The sequence below is a fragment of the Channa argus genome, chromosome 18 (assembly GCF_033026475.1).
Source record: "Channa argus isolate prfri chromosome 18, Channa argus male v1.0, whole genome shotgun sequence".
In the NCBI taxonomy this organism is placed as follows: domain Eukaryota; kingdom Metazoa; phylum Chordata; class Actinopteri; order Anabantiformes; family Channidae; genus Channa; species Channa argus.
Window position 1 is genome coordinate 4241475 of NC_090214.1, and position 26938 is coordinate 4268412.

A 26938-nucleotide genomic window follows, 5' to 3' on the forward strand; every position below is an offset into this window, starting at 1 on the left:
ACACTTATTCTCCGCAGGTTTCGAATGTGTCATATTGATGTGGATCATAAACATTGACAAGCTCAGTGTTTAATATAACTTCTAGGAACTGAATAAAACCCATAAGATAATTGTTCTCTCGTTGAATGCACAGTACTTACAGTCCTCGGTTCGGGTTTGTTGTGGGAACATGTAGTTGGTCAACACAGTTTTGTGTGTCTCTGGGTCCTCCTCTTTCTGGAGCGGGATGAGGGGCTTTGACTATGGGAGACAAAATGTAGGTTTGTGCGCGATCTGCAATCAACAGTGCTTCGTCAAGTCAGAGCGCTCAGACTGTCTTGGTGTTCTCTGTGCCCCGCTCTGGCATGGAAAGTGGACTAGGTTGCATTATCAGCACATGAAAAGGATTAAATCTGGTCAACTGGACAGCACATAGCCAACAGGGGAAATAACCATCAGAAGATGTAACAATGATTTTTTATTTTATTTTTTTTAACCAACTCTCCTAGTTATTTTTAGTTTGTTTTAAAGCTTTCTTCTCTTTTGCTTAGCTTCAACTGGAACATTAGTTGAATCCATTTTGGTGCTTTGTACAGTCATCAATTGCTTCACAAAGCTGACTTCGGCTCTCTCAACATCCCTTAGGCCCTGTCACTGTTGTGGCAACTGCCCAAAAGAATCCCTGGTTCTCCCCTGATGGACCAATTAGGTGGCCTTTCCCAAGTTTCTTTTTCAGCTCTGCTAACACAACAAATGCTGAAATCCTGACAGTAACTACTGTGTACACAAGTCAATGAAAGTAAGGGAAATTTCGACACAGCAAGACACATATTTTACACCCTTTAACTGTTCACATACTCGTCTACAGAAAGGCTGTTTTGAGTGCCTGATAGAAAAGTCACACTTGGTCTTGAACCATGGGACAACCATAGGATTCTTGAGTACTTCCTGTATTCTGTTGCCCACTCTTATGAAATCACAAGTAGGGAAAAAGTGTAATGACAATAAGAAGAAAATGTGAGAGGGGAGATGTGCAACATTCTGAAATGGCTGCAGCTTTTCAGTGACAATTTTGAAAAGGCATGTGAACAGATACATAATAGGTCCAGCCAGGATGAAAACATAAAAAAATTAAATAATACATTTTAAAATATGGTAAGGGAACCACAGCGGTACATTGCTTTCAAATAAATCGAGACCTTATGTCATAGGGAACAGACAGTAATTTTGAAATATTTCTAAGATGGAACAAGGAAGAAATGCAAACAATGGTTTCCTGCAGTGTCCTCTCCAACCTCAATTTCCTTTGCTGCTTTGCTTGATATTAAAAGTTTCAGAAACTCTTTCTCATACATAAGCTACAGTGTTATGATAAAAGCGGAAATCTAAATTACTTTCTTACTGACCAAACTTATATATGTTTCTACATCTAATGAGCTCATCTTATGTTCTAACAAGCGCAACGTTAGCCGACACAGAAACCCCAATTTTAACTTGCTCGTTAACCTTGATCTCTGTACGCCTGCTTTGATTTTCGATAGCTGCTGCTGCCTTATCCTATAAGCCGGCTCCTTTTAATTCATATTTGTCTCAAACAACTTTCTGGGGCTTTCGAGAGGCTCATCTAGATTATCATACTCCATAGTTTAGTCCTTCATTTGGATTAATTAGGATGAGGTTAGAGAACCACCAAGTCTGACCTACATTGCGATTTCTCACGTTTAGATCAAATGTCCAGGAAACTGTTTACCGATTGCGTTTTCCTGTTAGCAAGCTGGATAAATTTACACCAGCATGGTGGGGGAAGTCACGTACCCCTCCGCCATTACCACCTCTTAAACGATGAATTGTCTTACAGCACTGGACTCAGTACCACCTTCTGTGAAATTTTTATACTTGTGATTTATGCATAATCCTACCTGATTTTCAGACAGCCACATTGCGGTCATTTGGGTCAACTTAGTGAAGCTGTAGGGGAGATTCTTTAACCTGGAGCAGAACAATAAAACAACACCGGTACTCAGTCATCTTGCACTAATAAACCCAATTCATCTGTACAGGTAAAACGTTTGTGAAGTAGTTTGCAATACTAGGTAGTTAATTTGCAGGGCCCAGTTTAATATTAGCCTGTATATAACCCCCTAATTAATGTGTGTGTGTGTGTGTGTGTGTGTGTGTGTGTGTGTGTGTGTGTGTGTGTATGTATATATATATATATATATATATATATATATATATATATATATATATATATATATATATATATATATATATATATATATATATATATATATATATATATATATATATAAAAAAAAAGGGCAGTGGTGTCAACTCTGGGAAAGGAAACCCCTCGATTTATACCATAATCTGGCCTTAGTGTCTAAACAAACACATTTCAAGGCTTCGATCACGATGTTGTAATTAAAAGCTTATGTTTAAGACTTCATATGTGTTCTTGTTAAAACACCAAGGCTTCTTTGGTGAAAGGATTCTTTCCTTTTTCTTTTACCACAGTTGATGCATTTCACAGGGAGTCAGTGAAAATGAAAGGGTCTGCAAACATAATTACTGTTTAGATATTGTTTAGTAACTGTGGTGGTGATATTCTTAACCAACTGATGAATGACAAATTTGGGACAATTTTTTTAAACCCCACAGTGAAATCTTGTTTCGTCTCTCTGGAACAAATGTCAAACAGACTCAAGTTGCAATAAAAGAAAACCCTCACATTTTTTTTTTTTGTAACTTTAAAAATGAGCTATGGCTTATTTGTACTTTTACAAAATGAGGGAATAATAAAAGCAAACTACTGCAGTCCTTAAAGTTGACCCTCATTATACATGAACACTGTCAATCCATACTCACTTGTTGTTGCTGAGATTGATGACTTTGAGCCTCTGCATATCACCCATCTCCTCAGGCAAAGTCTCCAACTTGTTGGAATGTAGAAACAACACAGTTGCATTCTTCCAGTTGCCCAGCTGTGAGGGGAAGATACGAAGGACTCACACATGAGGCAACAAGGCTAAGTATCACAGTTGTGCAGATTAACATGTTACACGCAAAAAAACCCCAAAAAAACTACCACATATTAATACATGCATACTCACCTCAGGGGGTAGATAGGTAAGGTAGTTGTGATCTGCAGCAAAGGTACGGATGTTGACACACTGGCCAATATGGGTGGGCAAAGCTTCTATCTCATTGAAACTACAGTCCAGCTCATCTAGATGTGTCAACCTAATACACGAGAAACCCAGAGGAGCTTCAATAGCACATCAGACTTACACTAAGCTTTGATCAGTTTTAAACCCAGTCTAAAAAAAACATGTATGGTGTGCACTGTATTTAGCTCAGCAATTAGCACGCACCATAAACCACTCTGTCGTCACGTTTTTCGTATTTATTGCTTTAACGCATTACTACGTAAATCATTTTAATTGCATTTGTGTATTAAATATGCTACAAAAATAAACATCTGTTTTATTTAAAAAAATTCAATATTGTTAATACATTTTTAATTCAATAATTTAAGACAGTGAATATTTCTATAGGACTCTAGAAAATGTCCAAATACACTGAAGAAGGGCTGAATAAAGCTTAAAGTCTTCTGAATGATTAGTTCAAACAAGGACCGAGACCCAGAGAAGCTAGTGCAACAATCTTACATCAGTAAAACATTCACAATATTGATGCACTACGGGGAGTCAGATAACTGACTTGCAGAAGAGCTTGTGTGTTACATCAAAATCCAAAACACAGGATTTGACCCAGTCCTTGTTGAAATAACACAGTGCATCAATAGTGCAGTGAATAAAATTAAATTTAAAAAACGTATCTTGCTTAAGATAAAAATCCCTGGGATTAAGCTAAAGCCATTGGCTTTTTTCCACATAATCTCAGTCAAAATAAACAAGGACACACCTTCTAACATAAGGAATAACTGACAGAATTTGCAAACAATGATAGAAAAACAAAACCGTACATCAGTACCAGTAATGGCCTGTTAGGTTCACTTGCTAAAATATGCGAGAGTAGACTGATTTTAATTTTTTATATATATATATATTTATAAAAAAAATTTCTTCCTATCTATCTATCTACACAGATGGATTAACATTACTAAGATTTGATGCAGCTACTTTAATCTGTGACAATTGGATCGAAGAATCCTCTGGGCAAAGATTACATCAGCCCCTTCACAATAAAGCTTACCTCCAGCCTTTAACTCATGGCCATTATAACTTACGCAATGTAACCAGTCCCATATAAACGCAATTATTTTTAAAGGGAATATATGATTTATCCAGACAGACTAATGGATAGTTGGACAACAGATGAAAACAGCACAATATCCATTAATCTCTGGGTTTATTCCGTCAATATTAAAGCTCAAGCCGAGACACTCACCCTCCAACAGAATCTGGCAAGTACATTAGTTGGTTCTCATCCACCTTCAGCATGGTGAGTTTCTTCAGTGAACCTGAAGAAAGGGGCAAAAGACAGACACACAGAGAATTCAAGAGATGTACAGAAGAGCTCAAGGCAGTTACTGATAATCACTTCTGTTGCATAACAAACAGAATATCTATTACAGCAGTGAATTGGATTAGTTCTTACTGCCATCAATACAGTAACCAGTTAAATAATGAACCCGGTTTTCAGTGGCCCCATTCATCTGATTTTATTAGTTTGAAGATTAATTTGGAAGGAAGTAAGCTGTTACAAAAATGCATATTGGGAATTTGGTCAAATAATGTATAAATGCTATTTAAGTTTAATTCACTAACTTTACTGGATCTCTATATCTGAAAAAACATTTCCCCCCAATAAATGATTAGCAGCCAAGTGAAGAAACGTGAAAGTAAAATTACAATTTTTAGAGTCCTCAGGCAAAAACTCAGCAGGCTGTAGGACTGCTGCATGCGGGCAAGTGGGACAATATTATAACTGGACAGAAAGGAACTACACCCTCCTCTGTTATAATTTATGATTTTTTTGCTTTTTGAAACACTGCCACGTAGATAATGAAAGTTGGATAACTAAAAATAGTTACAGACCCAAGAATTAAAATGATTGGCGTTAGATAAAAAAAACAAACAAAAAAAAAAAAAGACACTAGGTGTTTTATATTGGATTTTCTTTAAATGAGATGTGTGTGTTGTAATCTTCACCGATGGAGCCAGGCAACTGTGTCAGCGCATTGTTAGAAAGCAGGAGGTCCTGAAGACTTTCGCAGCCAGAGATTTGCTCATCTACCATCTCCAGGTTGTTCTTGGACACATCCAGGTATACCAGCTGTTTAAGCATCCCCAGCATCTGGGCCGATAAAAGACAGCAAAAAACTAACAAAAGATTCACAGATATGGTAAATGGTGTATACTTATATAGTGCTTTTCTACCTACTAGCACTCAAAGGGCTTTACACATTGCTTCTTATTCATCCACTCACACTTACAATCACATATACACTCATACACCAATAGGGGAGCTGCTATGCAGCTGGCGAATGCTCACCAGGAGCAACTAAGTTGGGGTTCAGTGTCTTGCTCATGGACACTTGTCCAAGATTGGTGGACGACCGCACTACCTTCCTGCACCAGTCGCCCATATCTTACTATCTACACTTAATTCATGCCATGGTTTACGTTATAGTGCTGGGTGAACACAGGAGCAAAGCGTGGTTAAAACAAACAAAAACTATTGTTGGGGAGCAACCCATTCATGATTTTATACCAGCGCTGGTTACATTACCCATTAATTAAAACTGAGAACGCACATTTTATATTAAAAGGAAAAACAGCTGCTGTATTCAGCTTTAGTTTATAGGCTTGACAGACGCCATTGCTTGCAAAAGACCAGCCTGTGATTATAGCAGATGCTGCAGACCTAATGCAATAATTATGAACCCGTTACAAACCATTTGGTCATTTGAATGAAAACTGTAAAAGATTCTGACTACCAATAATATCATTATATTAGTTCATTTTTTTTTTTTTTTTTAAAAAAGCCAGGTATTTTTTAAGTCGCATTTGAACACCTGCGAACCCCAAACCCTGCAGTTCTTTTTTTGTCCTTATTTGCTCTTTGTAGAGAGCTGAAAGTCCTTTGTAAACAGAGTGTGGCTGACCGATAAAGATTTTTGTAGATATGTAGTATATAAATTGAGGGAAATAAACTCTAAATAATATTTTGGGACACAGCAGGCATTGAAAGCGTAAGTATGGGAATGTCTGTAAATTATACCCCAGGTAAAAACGTCAGTCTGTTCCCATCCATCCACAGCTCCCTGATTCCAGTCAGCTGCTCTAGCACCTCTGGCTAGAAATGTAAAGAGAACAAAGGACGAGCTAAATGAATAATGCCACATATTTCTTCCACTGTGTACTGCATTCATTTATATTTTTTATCAATGAATAAAAACAAGGTCAAAACAATAAAAAAAAAAAAACATTGTGCAATTAGAAATACTGAGATGACATTCTAAATAAAAAGATAAAAAATAAAAGGAGGAGGATGAGAGGTCACTGCTAGAGAGGTAAAAAGCCCGGAGCACTGACAGACTGACAGATACTCACCACTTCAGTGAACTCATTACTCCCCAGGTCTAACCTTTCCAACTGTGTGAGCTTCTGCATGCTTCTGTAAACACAAAGGATAGACAGGGAGTGAGATACTCAAGACCACGAGGTAAATCAAATTACTTAAATATGACTACCTCAAGAATAATCTCAACCTGTACCACCCCTAAAAGGACAAAAACCGTCAGCCAGCATCACAAGTATATGAGCCATGGGGTTCAAAAAGCAAGTCACCATACACTTCTTTATTTCTTTCAAGATTGTTTGTATATTTTCAAGCCATATTCTGAGTAGCATTTATTCTCTGCTCAGGTTTCTCTCAATTGAGAATGTTTGGAGTAAGTAAATATACTTCAAGGTTAAGGTGTGACAGAATTATGTTTTAAATAATGGAAAATGTGACGTAAGCCAGCTCTAGGCCTTGCTCCCAAATTCCTTTTGCACATTCAGGTTACTGACTCACAGTCACTTCAAAACTGTAAATAGGCAGATAAAAAAAAAATTAGGACTATTCATTTCCATACAGTCTTTTCTACATTTGACAGATCACCAGTGGCTCATAATGGAGGGTATTCTTAAAGGCTTGTGTCACATTTGAGCAGCTATCGAGGGCAAGTGTCACTTTCCCATTAAAAATAATCTATTAAGAAAAAAATAAAAATAAAGAGTTGGTATAAGTATAAATGGCGTCGGTAAATATCACACAATCCTTCAAAACTGACATCAAACTCACTCAAAGTTCAAAACTAAAATGGGCGTTTTAAAATAAAACACACAGTTCACTAGTTCCTTTCACAGTTTCAGTGTCCTTAATTGAAGGACATTCCATTGAGGTATTCAATAAATACAGCAGGTCAAAGTGTATAAAATTTACAATTCTTGCATGACGAAAAGAATTGTGACTCACAAATCAACTTTCCGCAAGATGGAGTACATGCTACAGGTGGTTTCCTGAGACTGAAACGCAAGTTCCAGAACTAAAATTCAAACAGAGATCTGTTTAGGAAAAGATATGATGATCCTTACACAGCAGGGATGAACTGTGCTCATTTTAAACATGAGTAAGATTCAGTGAAGCAATAGACAGCAGTGGTCCACCAACACCACTGGTCTTAGTTACTCCTCATAAAATAAGAATGCCAGAACTAAAGTGCATTTTATAAATATGAGTTAATCCCTTTGGCAATTTTTAATACTTGGTGCAATATGAAAACAATCATTTTGATGTACTTGAGCATTAGCCAACTTTGTTACATTCTTACCTCAAAGTTGGCAAGAACATCAGAGACCACCACATGAGCTGGGAGAGCTCAGAATGAGCTGTAGTGGCTCATCTACAAAATGAGTTCACCAGTGAACAAAAACACTATGGCCTATGACCCAAAGTTGTGAGGAACACAGCCGCCTTTCGTAAAATACTAAAATAAAATAATATTTGGTTTCTGCATGTACTTCATTTGTCCGCACTGTGGGGATAAGACAGAAAAGAGAGACTGTGCATCCTATACAGACACTCTGAAAAGATGCTGTGCCCCTTGCACACATTTGTTTAAATCTCTGAGATGCTTGTGTGTTGCTCTGGAAATATTCCCGATCATTAGTCCTTTTCTTTGTCAGGGATCCAGCCTTTAACAGGTCTGGCATCTGTCATATAAACAGAGCGAGAAGAAAGGATCCGCTCTGAGCTCCAGCAATGCACTGCACTTTACACACCGACTGGCCTGTCAATCAGTCAACCAGCTACAAGAAACCCAAGCAGAGGAGGAAAGACTAAAAGGCAAACACGTAAAAGGTAGTTTTGCTAAGATAATGAGATATTAAATGGAAGGAAGCAAGATGAAGCATGGGAGAGAACTGACACACCTCACAAACACCTGCAGCTTTCTCCAATATTTGTAGGACATTTAGTTCCCCCCAGTGGCACTGTAACCTTTTTAAAATGTGAAATAACCCAAACTGCTGTCTCTGTGGAGGATTATAAAACCTGTCACAGCAAGCAGCCAAAAAAAAGAAAAAAGAAAAAAAAGGGGAGCTCTTATGTAACATCATGGAATTTAATACTACAGTTAGAGGTGTGGGGAGTAAACCTAAAGTAAAAAAATAAATAAAATAAAAAGGCAGGAAGGAGGAAACATTGTGAGAGGATAAAGATACCAAGGAAATAAGTAAAGTAAACAAAACATTAAAAAAAAAAAAAAAAAAAAAAAAAAAACTTACTTTGGCAACATCTTTAACTGGTTCTCCCTCAGCTCCAATATCTGTAGTTTAGTTAACCTGCAATCAAAACGAAAAAAAGAACTATGTCAGTATTATTAGATAGTATGACTTTTGTATATTTATAGTGGCCATGACTTCCCCTGCTGTTTGAGTTGCTACTCATCAGCTTTGATGGGCAGCTACGTGAGTGTACTTGGGGGACTGCACAGAACCAATAAAAAATATAGGATGCATTAAATCACTACGGCTATACAGAAAGCACAGGAGATGTGTTTAGAGAAAATAGGCCTATTTTTGTTTCCTTATGAAAAAGACAAAACAAAGTACAACTAATTGTACTGGAGTTTTTAAATGGTAGCTGTCTTAAAACAACAAACGTATCTTCGTCAGATCAATGTAAGACACATAAAATTGGACACGAGGCATTTACAAAGCCAAAAGGGGGAGTAAAGCAGATTGGAAAAAACCCAAACCTTTAATACAATGTGGTCATCCAATAAAATGTCTACTTTAGATGTGAGGTCATTTCTCAAAATCTATGCTGTAATAAACTGTAAACGCAACACGATTATTGCCAGCAAGTGATATTGACAAATACAAAGTGTGTGTCCAAACAGCTTAGCATCAAAATAATTTTGGAGATGAAATAAGTTGTTCTGATGTCATAATCAATTATTTTGAACATAGAACTGAGCTGTAAATCATGCAGAGAAAGAAAATGTGTGTCTGGTCTAACCCTACAAAGGGGCAGGAACATCAATTTGATTACATTCTTGGTGTCTAATTTGATTCAGAGTTAATTTTTGATTTACTTTTTTGGTTTTTTGTTTTTGGTCCTTTCCGCATGGCACAGTTTTTACACCAGATGCCCTTCCTGATGCAACCCTCCCCAATTTCTACCTGGCTTGGAGCGGCAGTGCACAGCTGGGGAGGGGAATGGGCTGTTGGGGGTTCAGTGTCTTTCCCAGAGACACTTCGACATTTAACCAGGACCGGGGATAAAACCACTGAATCGTGCCTCTCATACTTTCAACTATTTGATATTTTGGCATGTCTGGTCTCTAACTGCTGGAGATTTAATGAATATCTTTTACAAATTCAGAATTTCCTATAAACTATAGCGTATACTACAAAGTTCTGCATATTATTCCAACATCAGATTCACAACTATCTCAGGGTTATTAACCTAGTGGCGAGTAACCTAGTCGAATGTAGCTTCACACAAAGCGCTGTCTAATTCAAACAGTACAGTTTACATTGGAGCTGTTGTTTTTTTTTTTTTTTTTTGTGATTATCTTGAGCCGAAGTGCAGAACAAACTGACCTGCCAAAACTGGCCGGTAAGAACTCCAGGAAGGCATCATTCAGGTAGAGCTGTGTCAGACTTAGAAGCTGGGTGAAGCCTTCTGGGAGCCTGACAACACATAGGAGTACAGGAATCACATCACTCACATTGACTGGTAAAGGCGCTGCAATGCCAGAAAGTTAAAGAAAACAAGATGGCTGAAAAGCTATTACTGTATACAAGAAGGTACTATACTCACTTTGATATGGGATTCACACTGGCTTCTACAATTGCCAGGACTTTGCAATTCTTGATGTTTTCTGGAAACTCTTGGATACCTAGAGAGAAACACATTTGAGGTCTTGAAAATACAATAATTATACATACTAAATAAATCATCTGCATGCCATATGTCAGCCATTTTATTACCACGGAAGCAAAACAAATTACTCCTGTCATAACCAGAAAGATGAAGAATAATGAAAACCATCTTGCTTGTGTTTAGCCGGGGAAGCTTTATGAATGTTAAACACAGGTGGACTGTGAGAACAAGCAGGAATCCTCTCTGCCTGAATATGCTCACGGTACACTAACAGTGGCTCTGCACCTTTTCTCTCTAAACAACCAGAGAAGTGTGGTTAAGGTGACATAATAAGAAAGACAAGAGGGAGAGGAACAAGAAAAATACAGCTGAATGCAAGTCCAAGACTTGTCAGCAAACATCCCAAATCTGCAAGAAAGAGATGTAACCAAGTGTCAAGGGTTATTTCCACCCACTTGGTTATGTGTTCACAACACTTAGGACAGAGTGTTTCGTGAAGGATTAGCTACTTTTAATGTCCACACTGCACATGCCACGCTAGTAGCTCTGGTTCATGAAAACACACCACATCCTTCAACCTTTGTTTAATCTGGGTTGTCTCTGTGCTCCTTAATTTATAGAAGAACTACCTTTTTAAACTGTTCTCTATCCATGAAAAGGTTTTTGCTAGGGGACACACTCCTTTTCTTCTGTGTTAAGCTGCTAATCAGTCTTCTAAAGTGATTGTCAACCATCTTGACAACAGATCGCCAACAAAAAAATCAAGCAGTTTTTGAGAGGAACTGTGTTATTTGCTTTAACTTCTGTTTTGCTTTGCCATCTACACTGGGTTGCATGTCACTATGAGTCAAAAAGAAATTTCAGCTAGTGTTGCTTAATATTTATTTCAGAAGGACAAAGATAACGCTCGACAATAATGCTAATGTACCAACCAACATGTTGGAACCAAAACCCTTTGTAAAGCAACAGGATGTAAAGAAGATAATGATATTTGGAAAGCTGTACAGTCACCCGATTGTTCATATTCAGACCTAGTTATAAGAAGAGAGAACAATAAAGGCTTCACACACTTCAATTCGCAGCAGTTCTTTGTTCTACATGTCAGAAACAGCACCGACACTGTAAAGATTCACAACACTGCAAATGATTAGAGGTACAGTAAAATCACACCTTAAACCATTGTCACTTCCCACTCTACAAAAGTGCTGAAGATACTTTGAGCTAAGTACTTTATACAGACATTCTCACGTTGTGTAAGGCCTTTAAGGAGATCTGTTTTGTCCCTGTGATTATGCTGTGCTATGAAGATATTACCTAGCATATTGCCAGTCTGGACTTGTCTACTTTATTCATCACATTATGAGTTTTGAGTCATGGAGTAACGTGGGGTAGAGGAAGCAGGCTTTGGCATTTCTTTTCATCTTTGAAGCGTACTACACATGGTATGAATTAGGCAATTTTTTTCCTTGCAATTTCACTTTTTAAAAATCCTTTCGCTGATCGATGCCAATAGGAGTCATGACAAGACAAGTCAAGACAAGGTCCGGCGGAACAGCTGCATACTTCAACATCACAGGTCACTAAACCACCAGCTGTGGTCCGGTCTCAGGTTTCAGCAACATAATCTGATGGGAGTTTAACATGACTCATTAAACCTGCCAGTCAAAAAGACTTGTTACCTAGGTGACATTTCTGAAGAAAAGATAAAGACACAACAGAAAAACAGGACGCCATTTTTGCTTACTGTTTTTGCTGACATCCAGCTCCCTGAGGTTGATAAGGTTTGCTATCCCTGCAGGCAACACTGTTAGGTCATTATCTGGCATGCTTAGTCGATAGAGCAACTGGCAGTTGAACAGTTGCTGGAGGGGAGAGAGAAGAGATAGTTTTAATCAGAAATGTATAAGAATTTAAAGTACAAAATTAGCTTTTTAGCTATTTAAAAAGGAGAGAAACTGATTAGGCAAGTGGTAGGTAAATTTTTGGTGCCCTTTAAAGATGTAGCTATGATTGTATAAACTGTATATGGAACTGGAGACGGAGCGGCTGGGCTTACTTTGGGCAGTTCCTCGATCTGGTTGGCATCGAGGTAGAGCTCCTGCAGGGTCTTCTCAAAGCTAAAGATCTCCTTAGGAACAGTCTCCAGGCTGCAGTGGGAGTAGTCTAGTGATGTTACCGTCTCCTCCTCACCCCGCAAACAGCGGCACGGCACAAGGCGAACAAACAAGCTCCGCTTGGACATCCTCAGGCACTAAAGAAGGAAAACAGATATGTGTTGAATATGTCTCATAAAACATTGACCCTGCAACCCTTATATTTCTAGATTCAGAAATCTTAATTCTCTCCTTCGTACCACAAATCCACAAAAATAAACATCTTAATTTAACATACACCCATCTTGTTATGTAATCGGTGCATTTGAACCAGGACCGTGAGACAGGGCTCTCAACTGTCGAAACAGAAAAGATGCATTGTTTTGTTTATTAATCTCTTTCTATTGGATAGATCAATTTTAGCAGTGTCCAAAAGCACATGGTGAACACCGGTGAGGGAAAATACCTTCAGTCAATCAAAACTGACATATTTTTCCCTGCTAATAAATGTCAAAGTGCCAAAAAAAAAAAGAAAAGAAGAAGTCACGACACAAACATGCAAAAGGGAACCTAATCGTTTCCGTTTGATAATTGCTCTGTCATCTACGGTATTAGCAAGGTCATCCCAGACTTGAGATTCAAAATGATGCATGGCACAGAGTATGGTAGCTAATATCAGAAAGAGGATCTGATCCAACCGCTATAACCAGCCTCTGGTGGGACGAAATTCTCAAAACATTCAGGTAGTTCTACAGGGAAATTTTCTGTATGTCAACCTGGATGTATTTGTTTTTATTGCTGGACAATGGGATTATTAATCATAATTATTGATTACACATCAGTGCCACTGCAGAAAATATATTTGTGAAACACAGAGTCTGACAGGCTTTGAAACACTAACCAGTTTCTTCCAACAGCTACAAGAATTTCAAGGGAATTTCTGTATCTGTTTACTTTGATTTCTTCCTGGAACGTTGTACAAGACCAGTACGTCTTGTTTCAAACAAAACAGTTTTGTCAAGTTCCACAATTGACAACCTAACAGTTGAAATGATGATAACATGTATTTGGACAAATCCTGTAGTTTCATGCTAGCACTCTTAAACTGAAGGGTAAAATAAAACTGTCCCATTTTTGGTGCACAGAAATTAAATCCACAGTTGGATGGATCATTGTCTTATCCTTGTACATTTTTTCAGATTTACCAAATCTTGCATGGATGTGTACAAAAATAAAAAAAACTACTAAAAGACTATTTTTGGAGCAGCCCGAAACCCAACTTCACATCCTGCCATGGCATTAGGCATGATACTAAAAAAACAAAACGAATACACAATAAAGACCATAAGAGGTTTCAAACTCAATTATTTTTACTTTTGTATCATTGAAGTGTTTACCACACTGCTTAATAATGAGGCGATGTCTTATATAAAAATATTTAAACCTGTTTATAGTTGAACGGGACTTGTCACCCATCCCCCTATCTCAAACTTTTTGAAAACATTTATGTATAAACCAAACCTCGTATGAGGTCTGTTCAACCATGGGTCTTTCAGCCTCCCACGCACTCATTGCTACAAGCGGCGGGCAGCTCATGTATGAATACTTTGGAGTAATCTGGCCTAGCACTGAGCGTATGGATGACGCATGCTGTGCAGTGTGGGAGGACAGGGAGGACTGGCAGAAGAGGGAGAGTGATATGGGTTAACAGACAGAAGACTAACTGTGGGTTGTTAAGTATGTAAGCAAAAGAAATTAAAAAGCAAGACCAGACAAGTGTCTTGAGAAAAGGGTAGCGATGCATATAATGTGAAATAGTAACAGGAAAGTGACAGGATCAAATCATAGATGCTGATGCAGACATGCTGTCTGCTTATCCAAAATATGACATTTATTACTGTGTCATAGAGCTTCAATGTTATTTAAAGACCATTAAAATACATCAAGGGGTCACAACATCTCATTAGGTGAGACATTTTTACCACCATGCACAAAGGCACTGTAGTTACATTGGGGGGGGGCTCCTGCAGAACACATTGGACATGCCAAGTAAAGTAACTAGTTAACAACAGTGGCTCTTAAATGTAAGTTATTCTGCTCATCTAATCAACTTTTACAAGAAGAAGTAGAGTTGTTGGAGGTTTGTTATTCTCAGCATGCAATTTACCACATGTAAAGATTATTTTTTAAACCACGTCATGATGCATTTCCTTGATGTTATACATATTTGTACTTTTTTCTAAGAAAGTTTTCCCACCAAGGAAAATAAAGAGAAAGTGAAGTGGGTTGGATAACTGTGGCAGTGTTCAGCTGGCTGTCTATGTGGCTATGTGGCTGTCTGGAGCCCCTGGAGAGTAATCTGGAAGGCAGCACACTAATGAGAACCGCACTGCCTAGATAGGCTTAGCCACTGACCTACATGTTACTAGAATGATGTCTGCCTTCACTCACCCAGCTTTAGTCCACAGAGAGCCTTTGACTTCTGGACTAAGAAAGTTCAAAAAGTGCTATAGAGATTTAAACACATTAAGCTTGGGCCTGAGATTTTCTTTCTTAGCCTACTTATTCATGCAGCAAATCAGAGTGCTAGTAAGATCTCAGCCTGAGAGCAGTTAAATGCCAAAAAACACTAGCTGTATTTATTCAGAACGTTCAAAATATGTGGGCACGTGTGAATGGAGGACACATGACTGCAGCCTGGCAATGATCGCTGTGGTATCCTCTGTGCAACAATAAATGAAACCAGTCACAAATTCCCACTTTGTTCGCCCAGTCAGAGCTGAGAAACCACTTCCTTGTCACAACTCTCTCCCCTGTAACCTAAGTGCCTCCTGGGTCAGTGCTGTTGCTATAGAGACTATGGTTGAGGCTAGAGTCAGCTCAACCCACAAAGTCATACGCAAAACATATAACTGAGTTTGCTAAACTGCTTATGCTGAAAGTTCTTGACTGATAAATTACAGACGAGTTGGCTAGAGGGCCCCAGAAATGGCCAAAGAATGAGCACGGTTATTAAAAAGTAATTTCTGAGAGGGGTCAATAATTAGACTAAAAAAATCAATGTCATACTTGAAATGTCTGTTTCCCAAAAGGTTATTCACTGCATTTACGTGCACTTAAGTAACCAGGTTACTGGAAATTTGTGTGTACATGCAGCAGACAATTTAATCTGATTTCTTATCCACCTTGGACTTAATTAGAAGCACGGCTCATGGATTTTAGTTTAGTGACACAAAACACTGCTGGCTATATTTGCGTCTCTGCAGAGTGGAGAGGCAGAGTTACAGTACAGGTTAAAGAGCGGAGAGAGAGACAATAGATATCTAGTGGAAAGTGACTTATTTAGACTTCTATGAGTCACTCTTACTTATATTTTCAGTCTGATATTGGGCAGACGTTGATTTAAAAACAAGGCGGCATCTCCACATTAATTCTCTCTCCATTCGTTCAGCTTTTCACTGCCAACTCTGAAGCCTTTTGTCGCACATGCAACTGTGCTGTTGGAGAAAACTGCTTATGCATATGCATAGCAGGGAAAAAACATTTTTTCTGTGAGAAATCAGGTTTCCAGAATCCCAGACCATGATTCTGGTCCATTTACATGACTTATAGGAAGTTAGCTTGGGTACAAATGAGTAGTTTCTATTGACTCTGTTCGGTGCAGGGTGGTGGAGCGGTTAGCACTGTTGCCTCACAGCTAGAAGGTCCCAAGTTCAAATCAACTTGTCAGCTGTGGCCTTTCTGTGAAAGGTTAGCGTGAATTGTTGTCTCTCTGTGTTGGCCCAGAGATAGACTAGAGACCTGTCCCCGGTGTACCTCAATTCTCACCCAATGATAGCTGGGATAAGCTCCAACACCATGTGATCTTGAACATGATAATTGGTTAGAGATAACGTATGGTTGAATAGTATCTCCGTAAAGTTGTAATTCTTTTTTTATGCATTTTACAGATAGAGATATTTTGCCCATCAAGCTACTCAATAGCCAAAAACAGACAGATGAAAAACTGTTCTACTCCCCGTAAAACTGTCCAACAGTTGAGGCCAGGGGTCGATGAGGGAGAGGGAATAAAACAATGTCTGAGTGTTCTCAGGAACACATCGTTCTTGATAATAACATCTAACAGAAATCCCGAACCACCGGGACTCTTTCCAGAGTAGGCTGTCTGGCCTAACTATATGTGCAAGGAGGGCCCCGGTCAAGGAGGTGACAGATAACCAAGTGGTCACTCACTTTCAGACATCCTCTGCATAGATCTCATAGATCAGCTGAAATATGACCTGAATCATATAGAGAAGTCAAGGCTGGAGTTGCTTTAGGACTTGCTTAAGTCTCTGACTGACTGAAACCTCAAAGAACATCTGGCAAAATGAATGTGAAAGCTTCTCAAATTCAGGTGTACAAAGCTTGGAGAAACACAGCCAAGACTCTAAGAAGGATTAATGGATCTTTTGGAAAGACTGACTTAAGGAGTTGAAAACCTGTAAAATACGAGATTTCAGTTTTTCCATCCATCCATTAGCTTAACCATCTATCCTGTTCAGGGTCACAGTGGGCTGGAGCCTATCCCAGCCACAACTTGGCGAGAGGCGGGGTATACCCAGCCTCAGCGCTATGTAAGGGTCACCAGAGAGAGACATACACCGACAGACAACCCTTCACACCTACAGGCAATTTAGAGTCACCAATTAACCTAACATGAACGTCATGTAGGAAACCCACACAAGCACAGGGAGAGCAAGCAAACCACACACAAAAAACAACAGCACCATTTGTGTGTGTGTGTGTGTGTGTGTGTGTGTGTGTGTGTGTGTGTGTGTGATGAGTTAAGCGGAAATGCGAGTGCAGAATTTGACGGTGACAAGCAGCTTGTGTTATTTATAGTTAATAATACTACTCTGGTTGATATGACAGAATGTGTTTAGCATCTCTCGCTTTATAAAAGGAGCTTTTGATCCAGATTACAGTAGACTGTTACAGGACTGCAAGTCCACATGTAAAAGTGTATAATAAAGATTACTGCACCAAAAACACAGTGGGATATATATAAAAAAAAAAAACAGAGAAGAAGAAGTCTACAGAGCCTGTGGGATACACTTGAACTGGCTCTGTCAGTGCAGAAAGAGGAAAGAATAAGTCACTTCCTTAATGCAGGGTGAAAAGCAGTAAACTGTACTGGATTTAATGCATTTTAAAAAAATACTTCTTAAGCACTGAGATCCTCTTAATTAGATACAAATAAAAAACAGAGTGCAGAGAGATAAGCTTAAAGCTCTGTGCTTCCAAGTAGGATTCTTTTTATTGTCCATTACTTATTAAAATGCCATGCTACACAAACCTAGATAGGGTATTTTACTGCAACTCAAGTATATGCCTTATTAATGTACACCAGAATACAAAGGTAATGTCAGAGGAAGGGAGGATGAGAAAAAGAGTATAAATGACTGGACAAGAGAGTAATACTACTTTCTAGTAAAGAAATGAACTGTTACATACGAAAAAATATAACTAATTAAAAACTCCCCCAAAACTCCTTTTTCTATAACTTTGCTTACTATTGTTGTTATCCCTCAATTGTTGTTTTTGAAGTAATATTTAATTACAATGATAACATATTTAATTAAATCTGAGAAATAATCAGCGTTGTCATGGTAAACGGTGGAAACATTTATACTAAAGAACAGTGTACCACACATTCCCCTGGGATGCCTTTCCTCTGGATACTCCATTAATAGAGTCACATTCAAGTCTAGCTGGCACAATAGGGGAATGTATACTTCTCAATAATGCATTGGGATATTGAGTTAAGAGGACAACAGTTCAGCGGCTCACCACATAGCCATGTCTCAAAAGTCTAGCTTCTCAAAATCTACTATTCCCATGCAGAACTTGGAAACATATTCTAATTTTACCACTGCTGGCAGTCGGCTTGATGGTGTTTTACCCAAGTTTGGACTTGATAAATAAACACAGGAAGCAATTCACGACTACAAAAAAAACCTAAGCAACAGGAAACAATGGCTGGAATTACAGCTGAAGCAGGTAGAAAGAGAAGCCTGATACTGTTAGTCAGTATCTATAACAGGGGTTTGGAGTTCATTGGAACCTGAAGTTCCAGTTTTGCTCTCGCTCTGGTTTTGGTTCTCACAAGCAGTCTTAGGTCTCCGTGGTCTTGCATGACAGCAGAAAACAAAACCATGATTGTCTCCTTTGAATTTGTGGCAAAATGAGGGTACTGTAAGTAATCTGACCTATGACAATGACAAAGTGCCTTTTACAGCATCTTCCCAATTCTCTCTTTTTTTTTTTTTTTTTAGCAAAATGGCTCTGATCAAATGGACTTGCATCAATATGAACATTTACATGTTACAGAATATGTTTATAGAAGCCATTGTAATTTCACCTACCTAAAAATGTTGGACAATAACTACAATTTTTGCAGAAAGTGCCAATGTGCCTCATATGTATCAGACAAACAACAGAGCTTTGGTACTTGTGGACATTCTTGGAAGATACCATACCATATTTACAATGCCCGGGTCTTCACCATCAACACTGTGTTCAAAAATGGATTCCTCCCACTCAACATGATGCACAGCTGCATGGATCCAGCCCCACTATGTCTACTTATTTGTTTAGAAATCTAAAATTTGTTTTACAGCAAGTGTGGCTTTGTGTTTGTCTCACCAATGTGCATTATTGAAATATATGTCTAAATATATATAATTTGTAATGACGTCCGGTGTATTCTCTCTCATTCTCTTACAGTGCATGGGACTTCTTATATTCTGATTCCAGAGTGTCTTCATTTTAATTCCCTTTGGGATGATTATCATAAGTATTCTAATGAATAATTCCCACATTTTATATTAGACACGGATGGGCCTGAGGCAAATGAATGCATTGAATGCATTTTCGTTCCATTTCTTCAGCCCCTCAAAATTCACAGAGCTTTCTTAGCCTTTGTTATTTTGTGAATGAACTAATAATAAGACTTCTTAAGGTTATATCCTCCCTACTAGGATATATTAATAAGCATGTTTATCTTCTGATCTTATGTGCAAACTAGTAAGGTCTGTCCTTCAACTTACTTAATACTAAAATATCAATATATGGAAATTACTGGAGCAACCTTATGTTTTTTAACAAACTTTTTTGCTTTTTTAAGTAAAAGAGTTTCTTGGGAAAAGCTGCTTCCCTTCCTTATATGGGAATAAATCATAGACAAAACATCATATTACTGGCACGTTCAACTTCAATTAACAATTCAGCTTTGTTTGTGTCATAGAGTAAGTCAGATGGGACATGCATTTGTCAGTTTTGCTCATTGATTTTTGTCACGTTTTGTTCTTATGTCCATTATGCTTTGGATTAACTACATTCTAAAGTATGGATTAGAAATGTAATTTTATTAGGGCAAATAGAAACAAGTCTTTAACAAGTGTTTGTACCCAACAAAGTCCATGAGGGTTTTTCTTATACTCAACTGAGTTGTTACACTATAAGCAGTTGTATGTTAAATACATGGAATTGTAGGATGAAGGCACACTTTCTATCATCTGTATCATTTCTTCACTTATTATGTCCTCTATCAAAGATCATAATTACTACTGTAGTGAAATAATTACAACACCAATCATGTTAGTAACTGTAAAGCAAAGAAGATGTGCTGAATTATCCGTCATCATCAACCACAGAAAAGATCATTATGGTGAGTAACCATAATGATCTTGATTTCATCTTTTAGCATATGTTACATTGCTGCAATACAATACTGAGGTTCAGTATCAGTCTTATTGGGAGTCAGTAGAAATAAAACAAATGTACCATAATGGAAATTATAATACTTTGTGCATCATATAATAAACAAACAAACAAACAAAAAAAAAACAGCTAGATCATCAACATGTATAGGTGAAGATTCTTAATCATCCAGGTTTGGATATCTGAATATTGAATCATGTCAACTGGACTCTGCATACTTTTAAAACCAATCATTTGCTAAAATACTGTATTTGTTTAGTGCATTACAAAGTCTTACACCGTTAAAAACTCTGTGCAGACACCTAAAGTGAACTGGTGTATCACATCCCTAAATGTCATCAAGGCCTTGGACAATAAATGTATACCAATTAGCGGTCACCAAGTGACCCAAAGTTCCAGTTCTGCATTTTCTAAATATCTTGATTAGAACTACAGCCATAGCCTTTGATAAACTATCTTGTTGTGTCTCTAAAAGCCACTTCCTGGCTGCAGGAGGCCTTATGACAATTCTGCTGAGATGTGCACTGACAGGTTATCCTGTGAGACAAGCTCACCAAAGCCGCAAATTGACGTCAACTCTCAACTTCACAGCCAATGCAAAGGATGTGAAAGAGAGAAAAAAAAAAAAAACGTTCCACCTTGAGCCCAGAAAGCACAGTATTTTCAAACTCAAGCTTCTTGCAAACCAATGAACTAAGAAAACTAAGGACTGAGCAAAGTTTCTTTGAATACACTATTTTAGCTGCAGGTATGGAACACAGTTCAAATAATTTAAGGAAAGTTGGTGCCTTGTATGATCAGTAATTTAATCATTTTGACTGTAGTCAGAAAAACCTTGTTTATTGAAATGAGACTTCAAACCATAAACATTTCCACTCTCTACATAGACCCTCTTTCTTCCTTATTTCTGCTACTGTTTCTCTTATAGTTTGAAGCCCTACCTGCACAAGCTTATACTGTTTGAGAATCCACCAAGGACCCAAGTGAGTGCTACAAATCCACACAACATTTTAAGGTTAAGAACTCCAACAAACTCAATCGATCGTTTCTCACCAGTTAGAAATCTTTGCATACAGTTGCAATCAAAAGTATTCAACCCCCACAACCAATTAGAAGTACTGGCAAAATTTACAAAGTTTCAGCTTTTTGCAATGAACAAGTCAAACAACAATTTTAAATACCTCAACTCAAACTATGTAACAAGGGATTCCTCCAAAGTCAACACAAAATGCAACTTTTAATGACGGCTGCAGTCTCAACATTATTCATCCGTCGATGACAAGCATTTTTAAAATAGATAAATGGAAGCCTGCTCAAAAATCCCTTCTGCCGGTAAGTTCGTAATTAAATATGAGCCCATGGGAATCATTTTTGAAGAGAGGAGTCCTGAACATGAGCTCATAATGTTGCAGTAACTATTGCGGATATGAAATTGAATCAATTTCCTCCGATTCAGGTTCACAAAACAGTAGACTTGAAGAAGATTCTCAGCAATATGCAAATTACTCTAGATTAATGTGTTGCAAGTTTGTAGTCAGATGAACATGGCTGCCCAAGCATATTTTACATTTTGTCAGCAGACTTTCAGTGTTTACATATACTGAAGGAACCTGCTTACTGTAAATCTGCATATACATTAAGCAGATCAGTAACCAGTAATAATAAATTTCTCTCCATTTCTCTCGCTATTTACCAGGGGAAATCAGGTTTCTTGAATCCCACACTCTGAACACAGAAACCAGGTTTATCGTTCACAAGAGAGTTTCAAAATCTGACACTGGAGAACAACAAATTTAACTGGGTTACCCAAGTCCACATGAACGCAATCATTATTATCACAAGACTATAGTAACATAAATTATTTAAACTTATCAAACTAAAGTTTCTGGTGCTTCTATGGTGTTAAACCACCAATCAACGTTAAGCAGACTATATCAAGTGCTAAATATATCCCATTGCATTTAGGATACAGCAGCTGCTACAACGCCTCCTTACAGGCTGTAAACACAATGGAATGGCTTCCTGGTGCAGTTTACAACTGACTAAACTATCATACAACACAAATAAACACCATCCAGCTGTTTCAATTAACTAGGCACAAAAATAGCACCAAACATACAGTATCAGGGTTCACTGTACCTGCCATTGACATTTAGTCAAGAATGACATTCATTTTAGTCCAAGGGCCACTTTGCCTGATTATGATGTTAAAAATAAGTGAATAACAAGAGAAGCAGTGTTCGTGGTGAATGGAGTATGCTGATATGAATAAACAGTGAGTTCATTGTTGCTTGTATACTTTCCAACTCACAGAGCTCAAGATGACCTGGAGGGCTATCTGCTCATGATCTAGGCTACTTCTACAGATGGCAAGAATTGAAAAGGTAGGAGGAAAACTAGCGAGCTAGACAGCAGTAGCAATAAATATATAAATTAAAAAAAACAAAAAAAACAATCACCTCTACTCATGTGTGTCACTAAATTTAATAAACCCATCTCCAGAAATACATTTACTATTAACTGAAAACTAAATAAACACTGTACTAAAAGAAGTTCAACGTCTTTTGGTGACTGAAACATGATGCTTCTCGGGTAAGGAGAGACCGGACTGGGTATCACATACTGTTGTTAGGTGTTTGTTTATGTGTTTGTCCTCACAAGTCAGAAACATAAGAGGGACCAAGATGCTGTTTGCCAAGTTTAAACAACCAGGTCAGACAAATTCAGGTCAGAGGCATGTATCAATGCAGACATTTCATCTTTCCACTGCAGAACATGGAAACTGATAACACTGCTAATATGTCTTGTGTTAATGACATTAAGTCAGCTAACTAAATCCCTTTTTTAAAAAAAAAACACCTGAAAAAAAAAAATTAAAATCCCACAAAAAGATTGGTAACAATGTGGCATTTGGCCACAAACTGCACAGACCTGAGAATGAATCTGCTAGACAGACTGGCGTGTTTAAAGAGAAATATAGTAAATTATAGTTAATTATTTTGCATCATGTTGTCTTCACTGATCTGTCCTTACACTGCAAACATTTTGGAGAGAACACGAGGCGACCAAGCTGACGAATCGCACAACCCCTTACCAAATATGGAAACTCCACCTGTGCCCCTATGACACCCTGAAGCAAAGGCTGCCTGCAAAGCTGTCAGTTTAAGTCTTTTATATTGGGAATGGACTTAGGTATGTAGGCAAATCTCATAAAGCTCAAATAAAAAAATTGCCCCTGAGCCACTGTCAGCTAAACTTATATGCATGATTAAATCAATTAGATGTTCTTGTAAGATAACATGTATGAATATAGTTTACCTAACATTTAGTTACTGTTTATCACTAGACACAGCTGCTAAGTCTTTTTGACTACTTATTGGCCATTATGGAACATAAGGATGAATAATTTGCCTGCAGCTTAAAATCTGGCAACTGTGGTTGATGCAAGGTTACACGGTGTCAACACAGAAAAGTGTAGCGTGAGAAGCAGCAGCTTTAGCATTTGGTGTGAAGCTACACAGGATGCATTTAAGTGCAGTGTTCAGTTGTAGGTCAAACGTCAAAATCTTAAAGCTCAGAATACAGAGAACATAAATTCTTATTATGAATAAAGAAAGATTCTCAAATTTAAAGAAAAGCACTTAAGATAATTTAATCAATACCAATAGTGAATAGGTTTAAACTAAGATTTTTTTGACATTTTATTTAAGTCACAAATGAAACATTCAATGCTAAAGTGTAAAGGAATGGTATGAAACCAGTTGTATTGATCAGACACTGACACTTTTAGCACTGTGTGAATTTCTTGCAAAGAAAGTGGCTTAAGTTATGGGTAGGGCAAAGCAATCAAACAAGGATATGTGGTAATATGGTGTTTGAGACAAAGCAAAACCCTGCATTGTTAAACATGCTGTTGTCGCCAAAGCTAAGAAACAAAATTGTCTCAGGTAGGAGTAGGTTAACATAACATGCGTCCTGTTATCTCGTGTTGTTATCTTCATTATGTAGGTCATAAGACATTCATAGTGTCCCTGAGACAAAAAAACCTTATGGTCTACGGTGACGGTCTAGACATCTAGAGATGTGTTGTGTATAGGGACTGTTTCGAAATACACAAGCCAAATTTTAAATTAAGAAACTCAGGTACAACACAGTAACACATTGTGTCCGTCCCTAAATTTGCCTCACTAAATAAAGAATAATTTTTTCGTTATCTGATACTGTTTGAATTTTGGGTGCTTGGAACAGGTATAAAAATTTGCCATATGGTCACTTAGGTTGGACAACATGACAGAAACTATTGGAACAGACTACTTTGCGAGTCTCTTTCAACCACATTACCAAACATTATTCCAATTAATAACTTAAATAGCTACAGCAAGTGGGTTTTTACCGACAGCACAGAGTAACTTACATTTGTACCCAAAGAAGGCTCAATAAAAACACTTCAAAGTTGGTGTTAATTATTAATTATACCTTATAATGGGCACACAGATATGATACAATACTGGATAGAAGTCTAATCTGTTTGTAAGTGTAATCTGTAAGTGGGTCAAAAACCATCTAAGGAGCAGAAATTTCTGACCCTTTAGAGATGAAACACGATGCTGTTTATCGGCAGAGCTATTCTGGCAGATGTTTAAAGTCTCTGACTTCACGAGAACAGGGTTGGGCACTTTCGTCTTGTTAGGGGTGAAATAATGATTGACATAAATGTGTCAGTGTAAAACTGCTCATATAGAAACGTTTGCGAAAGAAATGTAAATCTAAAGCCAATAAATCCATTCAGCCAATTGTGGGCTGCCTTATTTGTCATCTGACGTCTGTAGGGTTCAAGACAGTGCTAAAGAAAGCAATAGGAAATTGCATGACAGGAATAGGCTGCCTTACATACCTTGTCATTTAGGATTCAAGTGCCTTGGATCCCAGTGGATGGGAGATAATAGATCCAACAGCAACAATTTGCTTATCTAACAGAAACACACAAACGTAAAAGACAACATGAGCAAACAAGAAAAAATAAAGTAGAACAAAAAAAAAAAAAAGCAAAAACTGCTTCAATCCAATTTAAGATTACTTGCGTGTATGTATGTATGTGTTTATTACACACACTGCTGGTTTTATAAAAAAATACAATCACACCACATTGCGAGATGTCCTCTCTTCCACGGGCAACTTTAGATGACTAATAGCACACATGCAATAGAAATCTACATCCTTCATATTATAAAAGCTATAAAGCTATAAAGTATTGTTGCCAGTGAACTAAGACACAAAATGTATAATGCATATTGTTGAAGTTGTGTTTAATCTCTTGTGAAAGGTGATTGGAAAATCCCAAATTTATAATGGGATTACATTATCTTGTATAAGAGGATTCCATGATGCATGTTAGTTAACAGTTGTATTTAGGTCAAAAGAAGCTCGTTTTAAGTTATGCTTGTTGGGGGGGGGGGTAGTAAATGTGACATCTAATGTCAGTATGTTTCCAGAAAGTAAAAGAGAAGAATAAAGACCTGCAGCATACAAACCCTCATGAATTTTCAGTCTATGATAATAAGACTTATAAACATTGTCAAATACCAATTAAAACCCGAATAAACTGATCATGACTGTACTTTTTTTTTTTAAATACTGCATCAAGGCAATCCAGCTAGTCTAAAAACACAAAACCGAACAAGCTTCAACACTGAAATGTGACATGATCTTATGGCTCACATCATAGCACAATACAACAACATTGAATCTTCTCTGAAACATCTCTGAATCTCTGGCACAGCACTAGCCTTGCTAGCTTATCTGAGACAAATTGAGGCTGCAAAAAAAATAGAAACATCCATTAAACACAATAGAGCTACAGACCAGGAGAGAGGGAGGTAGAAAAAAAAAATAATAATAATAAAAAAAAGGGAGTGTAAAGACAGGGAGAAAGAGAAAATGCAAGAGAAAAATGATTTATTCATAGGGTCTCCTCATAAGCTGCCAACACATTGGACTGCACTGACACTATTTTCTGCTCCATTTCCTCCAGCGTGGCTTCATCCTCATCTATTTGGGAAGCTAAATTTTGCCAAACAAACGTTCCCTCTGACAGACAATGGAGTTCAGCAAAAGAAGCGACAATTTTCAAACTGGATGTTGGTGGGGAAGTGGAGCATTTCAGCTACACCGAAAGCTTTGTGTACTGTGCTGCTACTTGCCTTTCCTACAGCCGCATCACCATGGCAGCCATAATTTGAAACCAAAAGTAGCTGGGTGAAAATCACCTGCACCTTGTTTGCTTGAGCTGAGTGGGGAAGTACTGTCCTGTGTACAATTGCATTTGTGAGTTTCTACATGAGGAAGTGTGCTGAACAAGGACTAAAAAGAATATTTGGAGTGCAAGTTATAAATATATAGTTTCAGGTTTTCATTCATTCATTACTGTAATGTTGCACAGAAAGGCACATACAGCATCTCAAAGTGAAAAAATCTCAAAGGGAAGCCAAGTATCACAGTTGCTTGTTAGTTGGTTTGCCATCGTAAAAACATCCTAATTTTTGATCAAATTGTTTTCAGACAGCTGTCACATATATTGCTTTGAACCAAGACAAAAAGTAGTATACTCATTGTCATTTTAAGGTGTGTTCGTTTCATGACATCAATGCAGAAAAGAGATGCTCGAGGGTCAATGTGGGAACGGACATGAGTCCTTT

At 37.8% G+C, this 26938-nt stretch overlaps 1 protein-coding gene across 7 annotated transcripts in view; it reads right to left on the reverse strand.

The window, feature by feature from the left end:
* erbin (erbb2 interacting protein) overlaps positions 1–26938 on the reverse strand; it is a 43258-nt gene that overhangs the window by 10307 nt on the left and 6013 nt on the right. For 6 of the 7 annotated variants that reach the window (XM_067484440.1, XM_067484438.1, XM_067484436.1 and 3 more), the window contains exons 2-15: positions 25138–25213; positions 12443–12637; positions 12131–12248; positions 10324–10402; positions 10104–10193; positions 8781–8837; positions 6561–6624; positions 6229–6303; positions 5157–5301; positions 4393–4465; positions 3093–3222; positions 2848–2963; positions 1899–1968; positions 141–240 (exon numbers count right to left, since the gene is read on the reverse strand). In XM_067484440.1, coding sequence (XP_067340541.1) covers positions 141–240; positions 1899–1968; positions 2848–2963; positions 3093–3222; positions 4393–4465; positions 5157–5301; positions 6229–6303; positions 6561–6624; positions 8781–8837; positions 10104–10193; positions 10324–10402; positions 12131–12248; positions 12443–12628 — 1303 coding nt within the window. In that variant the 5' untranslated portion in view covers positions 12629–12637; positions 25138–25213. The remainder of the gene's footprint in view (positions 1–140; positions 241–1898; positions 1969–2847; positions 2964–3092; positions 3223–4392; positions 4466–5156; positions 5302–6228; positions 6304–6560; positions 6625–8780; positions 8838–10103; positions 10194–10323; positions 10403–12130; positions 12249–12442; positions 12638–25137; positions 25214–26938) is intronic. The other variant, XM_067484435.1, reaches the window with a different exon arrangement.